The 8,292-nt window shown below is 37.1% G+C and overlaps 1 protein-coding gene across 1 annotated transcript in view; it reads left to right on the forward strand.

Annotated features, from left to right (window-relative positions):
- Positions 1 to 7,824, forward strand: part of LOC109917756 (AP2-associated protein kinase 1-like) — a 90,582-nt gene extending 82,758 nt beyond the window's left edge. The window contains exons 18-20 of the mRNA XM_048616177.1: positions 956 to 1,113; positions 1,775 to 1,891; positions 5,937 to 7,824. Coding sequence (XP_048472134.1) covers positions 956 to 1,113; positions 1,775 to 1,891; positions 5,937 to 6,031 — 370 coding nt within the window. The 3' untranslated portion in view covers positions 6,032 to 7,824. The remainder of the gene's footprint in view (positions 1 to 955; positions 1,114 to 1,774; positions 1,892 to 5,936) is intronic.
- Positions 7,825 to 8,292: the final 468 nt, after the last annotated feature.

Here is an 8,292-nt window from a genome sequence, read left to right on the forward strand (position 1 = left end):
GCCTGCTGTGGTCATCCAGCTGTACACCTTGTTATCTCAGTATAACTCTTGATTTTTTTTTATGTAGAGTTAGATTATTATTAAGCAAGGAGGAGGTAGGCAGGAAAGAGGATTTGAAGTTGCAAACAGATCTTATTGAATAGCGGAGCAGGCTCAAAGAACTTAATGGCCTACTCCTGCTCTTTGTTCATCTGTATTTAGAATTAAAAAAGGCTCCTATGCATATAGTCTTAAGTGGGAAATCTACAGTTTTGTTGCACAATTTTTATTTATATAGAATCCCTATAGTATGGAAACAGGCCATTCAGCCCAACAAGTCCACACTGAGTGTCAGACGAACAACCTACACAGATTCGCACCACCACCACCCCCCAAGTCCCTGTAACCCTGCATTTCCCATGGTTAATCCACCTAACCTACATGTCCCTGGGCACTATGGGCAATTTAGTATGGCCAATCCAGCTAACCTGCACATCTTTGGTTTGTGTCATGTGATTTTTGACCATCCTTGGACTGTGGAAGGAAACCGGAGCACCTGGCAGAAACTCTCACAGACATGGGAAGAATGTGCAAACTCCACACAGACAGTCACCCGAGACTGGAATTGAACCCAGGTCCCTGGTGCTGTGAGGGAAGCAGTGCTAACTACTGAGCTGCCATGCCGCCCAAATATTGTTATTTTGTTCCTTGTAGAGTAAGAGCAGTTTAGATTATTTTGAATTATATTATGGAAATAGAACTTTTTTTTCTAGATTTATGTAGCAAATGATTTATAAATAAGATTGCTTTGGCTGAAGCCTATGATTCTGCTGACTTTCTGGGACTGTGCCTCTTTTACCAGTTTCCAACTTTTAGTCAAATATTTCTCCATTCTGCAACTTATCTCCATTTGCAAGATGTACAGTGATTCTGTCTGCGGTTTCAAATGTTTTACTTCTGACCAATTCCAATTTAGGTCAGCCTCTACAAGTCCTGCAGGATCACCCAATGCCTCGGAGCAGAACATTTATAATCCACCAGATCTCTCCGTTTGGAATCCTTTTGGAGATGACAATTTTTCCAATTTAACAGTAGAAGACCTTTTAAATAAAGAGTTTGCTGAGCTTCGAGATGGTGAGTGTTTTGAGGACTTATGAGGTGTGCTGTGCTCACTTTTCGTAAGTAGTTCCATGTGACATTGTTCCCTGTCCTCTGCATACCACTTGGGCTAAGCATATGCAATTAATAGGGTGATTCACAAGAATAGCAGTGTATTTTGGATGTATGCAGGCATTAAACATGGGGTTGTGCACTGCAAGCTTCATTCGTACTATAACTTGTCTACACTGTGGACAAAGCTGTGGAGTTTATTCCCCTTCTTTAGAGATTTGTCTAGTTCGAAAAAGGTTTGAAATACGAGTCATTCAGAGTATGTGGGGTTTATTCTTGTTGCTGAGACAAGACTGGTTTCTGGATTAAGTTTTTTTTTCATTCGACAATCAGACCTGGAAAGTATTGCTGAAAGTGAATGTCTATACTCGATTTGGAGAAGCTAAAAATAAGTTATTGTTAAACCAGCAAATTCTAAGTTCCTAATGTAAACCTGCATATGCTCCAGTAGGTTGAGGTTCAGTTAAGTCAGCAATGTGGTGGGAACAGGCAATGGCTAATGATCACCTGAGCGAATGTTACCAATAAACTCACTGAAATATCTCACTATCCTCTTATCTTAGAGAAAAAAATCTGAAGGTAATTCCCCGTTAACTAATAGTTTTCTTTAAAACTATTCTGACAGATAAAACTGCGGAACTGGAGAAAATGCCCACTGCAAATTTGCTTCCAACATTTCCCCCCAGCATGACTCCACCCCAAACAGATTTATTTGGGGCTTCACCTTTTGTATCTGGAACAGGTTTGTATTAGGATTTGTGTAATCTATCAGCAGCTGTGGACTCCTGGTAATTTTGCTACCATGATTGATCGCAAATCAGTATTTATCTGATAGTCATTTAATACAACACTTAGCATTGTTTTGAATTTTCAGTATGCAATAAAAGTGAACCTGTTTGATAGAAAATAATTAAGGGAGTCCTCTGATCCATTGATGCAAGCAAAGTCTCTTTTTAATTTGGCTTATACTTTTAATTTAGTCACTAATATACAGCTTACCTTTTATTACTATTATGCATAAAATTCTTTCTATTACTTTCTCATTCTGTTTTTTTTCTTCCAACTACTCTCCTTTTACATTTCCTAAGAAGTTAAAATATCTATGGAAGCTTCATTTCTAGAATTTAGCACATCAGCTGCTATTTCTGATCCTTTTATGCATGTACCACTATCTGACTTCCCAGGTAAGAATGAATAAATAATGAGTCTTAGTGTTTTGATCTCTTGAGGATTATCACAGTGAATGAGGGCAGAAGAACAAGTTTCCCACAATTAATTCTTCTGATTTGAACTTTGCCTTAGTAATTTTTATTTACTTTGAAAAGTATACTTTAAGAACGTCTCTTACGCGTGATCTTGTGCAAAACTTAAAAGATGAGTGTAATTGTTGAACCAGTAAAACAGGTATGTGTGTAGGTGTATAAAATAAAAACAAAGCTCAGGAGAAACTGAACAGTTCTGACCACTTGAGTTCAAGAAAAGCCATGTTCTACTCCAAATGTTAACTGTTTCTCTCTCCAAAGTTGCTTCCAGATCTGAATTTTTCTAGTACTTTGTTTATATTTCAGATTTCCAGCAGTGTTTTGCTTTTATTTTGCTTGTTATTTTCTGGAATTAGTGTTATAGTACATAGGGAAAAGAATTGTTTACAGTTTTTCAAAATAAAAATCAAGTTATAATTAAAACCACCATAATTTTATTCCAATGCTGCCTGACCAGATTTTAAAAAGAATGCTTTGAGTGCAGTCTGCTTCTAATAGTGTGAATGCTTCAGCAAAAATGTTGAGTGGATGACCCGTTTTCACCTCTTCCAGAGATCCCAAACGTTACACCTGCCAATTCAAAAGACTATGGGACCTGACGGTATTCTGGTAATGGTACTAAAGGTTTGTGCTCCAGAGCTTGATGTATCAAGCTGCCCCAGTCCAGCTGCAACCCTGGCAATGTGAAAAATTGCCCAGGTATGCCCGGTGTGCAAAAAGCAGTGCAAATCTAAACCAGCCACTTACTGCCCCATCATTCCACTATCGGATAATCAGAAAGGTAATGGAAGATGTCATCAACAGTGCTGTCAAGCAGCACTTGCTTAGCAATAACCTGCTCACTGCTGCTGAATTTGTGTTCTGCCAGGTATCTCAACTCCTGCCTTCATTGTAGGCTTGGTTCAAATGTGGACAAGAGAACTGAACTCCCAAAGGGAAGGTGGGAGGTGAGAGTGACTGCCCTTGACATCAGTGCAGCATTTGACCAAGTTTAGCATCAAGGAGCTCTTGCAAAACTTGAGCCACTGGGAATCGGGGTGAGAGGGAACTGTCCACAGGATGAAGTCATACCCAGCATTAAGGAGGATGGTTGTGGCTATTAGAATTCAGTCATCCCAGTTCTAGGACACTACTATATGAGTTTGTAAGGGTAGTGTCCTAGCCCCAACCATCTTCTGCTTCACCAACTACTTTCCCTCTTCTATATAAGGTCAGAGATGGGCAGGTTCACTGTTGATTGTGATTGTTCGGTACCATTTACGGCTCCTCATGCTAAAGCAGTCTGTGTCCATCAGAAAGACTTCATTTTGGACTAAGCCTCTTTTTCCTTAAAAATAATTTATCCTGACATCATCCAATATTCTTTTAAACCAGTTTTTCCCAACCAATATGCACAGGTTACAAGTTTACAGAAAGATCCTGACACTAGATTCCAAAATGAAGGTCTTTTTCATTCGTGGGATGGCTGGCTGGGGAGGCATTTACTGCTCATCCACAATTGTCCTTGAGAAGGCAGTGGTGAGCTGCCTTTTTGAACCAGTGCAGCCCATTTGGTGTAAGTATACCCACAATACCGTTAGAGAGGGTGTTACAGGATTTTGACCCAACAAGAAGTAGGGAGAAGTAGATGGCACGTGGGCAGTCATGTGATAACAAATGAACATAGTCACAATGTAGGGAATGTCTTTGACTATATTTCCGAAGGTGAAATAAACATTTTTGTTTAATTTTGCTGCTGTCGGATAGTTGACCTGTTGATTTGTTTTGGAAACGGTAAGGAGAACTTCTGCCTTGTTTCTTAAGATCTAATTAGAAAGTGAGATTCACTAAAATGGAATGTATGATTAAAAATTATTCAAAATCTTTAAATAATCCATTCCATTTGTATGGTTGCATGCAAAGTAATTTGTTGGATTATGGACTGTAGGTAGAACTGCAAAATGTGGAGAAAATTTTGATGTTTGTGTATCCAAAATATCCTTTGTTTTCAAAGTGCTGTTGGTGTTTCATATGCTTGCAAATTTTTCTTCATTTCTGCTGCTGGAGTAGAATTATTTGTCGTATGCATCCAGAAATTATTATTCCCACATCAATCGTGATAGTTCATATTGGTAGACTATTTAGCTGATTAGCTGTTGCTTCTGAACCCAGTTCTTTTCCATAGATTACTATTTTCTAATAGTAAATATTTCACCCAATCAGGAATCTGAATCCTCATCAATACCCAGCTCGGGGTTTCTAGATCATATTGCAGCACCCTTACCATTAACAGATGAGTAAATGCTAGCACAGCAGTAATGGAACCCAAAGATTTTCTGTCTGCGACTGCTAATCACAAAATATACTGACATGAGCCATCAGGTCAGCTGCTGTTTCAACAAGACTGGGACCTATATGACTAGCCTTAAAATGAAATCTTCCTTTGAATGACTGGACATAGAATGTCCATTAATTTCTTCCATCGTAAATGGACTGTCATTCCCATTGTTGTTTTGAAATTATTTTTTAAAAATTGAATTAATGTGGTGATTATCAATGGAGAATGCTTGTTCTTATGTTTTGCTTTTTGTTCTAGTGCAAAATATCAAATGTACTGGAATCCACTCACTTGAGACAAATTTCACAAAAAAATAAAACTTAACAGAGGGTCACCTCAAAGAAAATTGAATTGACTAGATATGATTTTATTTATTAAGTGAATTTACACTTTGAATATTTTTAAAAAAACACTTTTTAAGGAAACACTTGCGCTGCATGTTCTATAGAATGGATTTTGCTGTATTTTTGCTCACTTTTCTGTCCTGCAACCTCTTTGAGTCATTATGTTCTTTCCTCTGCTATTCCTATTGCACCTTCTCAGGTAACTGTGCTGGGGATGACTCAGTTTCACATTCCAGCATCCTTGCTCCTGCTTCAGCTGACAGCACTGACCCTTTTACCCCTACTGTATCTTCTAAACAGACTGGTAAGATGAGATGGCAGATGATTTTATTTTTTATGAATGTTGCTTATTCTGAAACCTAGGAGACATCAATTTCCAGTTAATATGAAAAAAATACAAAAACAAAATCATAAACTTTTAAATGGTTGTAATTGGTAAGTACTGTAGAGTATTTTATTGTGAAAATTCTTTACTGGTGTAAGGTAAAACTCTGCACAATTTAACAACTTTCCATATTATTAAGAGGCTGTCGAGTGTTGTCTTTGTCAGGGAATTCACTGGCAGAATTGTGGCTCATTATAGACCCCATGTATTAAGAATAATTTTAACAAAACAATGTAAATTCATTGAAGTGTGCCATTCTCTCCGACTCTTACTACTTTCATTCCAAATTGTGTAACTCTGTTTTCCCTACTTGATCACGTCTGTCCTTTGCATTCTTTTTGCCTTTTTCAGCACATCATCTGTCAACAACTCATTCCAAATCTGATGGTGTGAGCGCAATTAGGAATATAGTTCACAAAATCCAGTTGTGCAGGATGCTTAAAAATAACCTAGTAAAGTGATATTTTTTACTTTTCTAGGTGGTCATTCAAAGAACCGCAGTGGGAGTTCAGAGAACAGTCTTCCTGGTCTAGCTAGGTCTTTTCTGCTTGTGGATCAGCTTATAGACCTTTAATGACCCTGCCATTAACCTATCTGCATATTACTTACCTGCACCCTTGAGTAGAAACCCCATTCCAAAGAAAGCATGGTAAAATCAAAATACCTCAGTTGAATGCCACGCCTACCAAGACATGATTGTAACAAGATGCAATGGAGATTCTACTAAAAACTAAATGACTATTCATCAAGGCCTTCCTTCACCTTGTACCTGCCTGTGTGCCGTTCATATGCATATACCAGAAAACTGCTTGGATATCCCATCACCTTTTAAAACCTGCCGAAATCCTCTTCCTACCTTCCTGTCTTGTGTTGTAATGTTTTTTTTAGCAGGAACTTTGGCTCAATATACCTCAGCATTTTTGTGCATTGTATGGTAAAAGTGTGCATAGCTACAATATTCTTTAGTTGCACAAAGTGATTAGTTAATTTGAAACTGCAGTACTGAATACCGTTTGTCTTTGAATTTAATTTTATAGCTTGGAACGCTGTAAACTAACAGTGCCTGGATTCTACTACTTGAAGTTGTAGTGGCATTGAGGACTGATATTAACTCGCATGCTACTTAACTACGTACTGATGTGAAAACATGCAGCTTATTTTTCACTGCTTTAATTACTTTGCCTTTGTTTGCAATGCATTAGTATGTTCTTCAGTTAATTGGTCACTTTTGCTCTCAAGTATTTTGTAAATGTACTTTTTTTTTTCCCTGCTAACATTGTTCTAACCTCATTACCTGAATGTCAATAACAGAATTTCAATTATTTGTTATTAATTTGTTATTTTGAATTTCAACTTGAATAACCTGTTTTAACTTGATGTACAGCCATACAAATGAAGTGTCATCTAGTCACGTGGGGCTAGGTAGCATTGAGTGCAATACGTTCAATGCTGCACACAAGTAATCTTCCATAACATGATTTTAAAAGTTGCTTTTTATTTGCAGTAGGTTCTTTATTTTTGACTAGAGAGTGAAACAACCTTTGTCGACGGTCTAAAAATGTTTATGTGTTACACACACATTTGTCTAACTCTATCTTTCCTACATTTTGTTCTAAACCACATGAGGATTTTGAGGTTTCATATAGATTGAATTAGTCCCCAAAATCTATTGCACAACTCTTGGGAGTAAAAGAGAAAGAAATCATTTCTATTTAATTCAGTTTAGAATTTGACTCTCAATTTAGTCGGTTAGATTTCAAACAATCATATTTTCAACGACCGTTTTTGTAGGATTATTAATCAAAGTAGCTATAATGAATACCGAAGTAGAAGCTTAGTTATTGAATGATGGCTGGTGTGTATCTTAAATAGGTGATGAGCTTTTACAAAAGGTGACTCAGGTAACTTTGCTAGATAAATGTAGATTAGATAAATGAAACAGCAGTAAAGTTACAACTTCCAGGTTAGCTGTAAATATTTCAAATAGGGTGAAGATAATGATGGAGAAGTCATCTTCCTGATGTCTTATGTCTAATATGAGGACCGTTACTAGATGTCTCAATGTGCAATGTTGACTATTTAATAAATCACTTGGTTTAACAGGGTTTTTAAGAATATAAAGCTTTGCACTATATTTTTCATTGTGATTAAATCTCAGGATAGATCCTGCTTCCCTGTTTATCAAGTAGCTATTTCTGGTGGGTGTGAGCCTAAAGTATGATGCAGTGTTTCTGCACTTGTTATTTTGAATATGTTACCACTAGGCTAGTGTTGAATGACTGCAACAAATGGATGACTAAAATGTGATTATTTAAAACACATACATGCTGCAAATAAATTTGAAAACATTTTCACATTTACATGAAATAATGCTTTTCTGGTTTATTAATTTTGTATGTCTGCACCATGCTATTAGTTTACTGCAGAAGTGTTCATTAGAGTGTCGTGCTCTGCAAGAACAAGGGGGAATCTAAGTTACGACTTTATGCTGAGAATATTGAATTAAGACATTGCAAATGCAGTCAAATTTCAGGGAGAATATCTTAGCTTTTTATATTTAAAAAAAAGTCTCTGGATATGGACATCAGTGATACCAGCATTCATTGCCAATCCCTACTTGCACTTCAGAAGTGATCCTGAGCTGCCACTTTGAACTACAGCATCTTCGGTGATGAGGGTAAGTGTTATTAAGGAGGGAGTTTCAGGATTTTAATTCAATGGTACTGAACGAATGGTGATGTATTTCCAAGTAAGAATGGTTTGTGACTTAAGGAAGCAAATTAGAGTTGATGGTCTTTTTTTCTTGCTGTTTTTGTCCATCTGGTTGGCAAGGTT

The sequence above is a fragment of the Rhincodon typus genome, chromosome 34, assembly GCF_021869965.1.
Source record: "Rhincodon typus isolate 14 chromosome 34, sRhiTyp1.1, whole genome shotgun sequence".
NCBI classification, from domain to species: Eukaryota; Metazoa; Chordata; class Chondrichthyes; order Orectolobiformes; family Rhincodontidae; genus Rhincodon; species Rhincodon typus.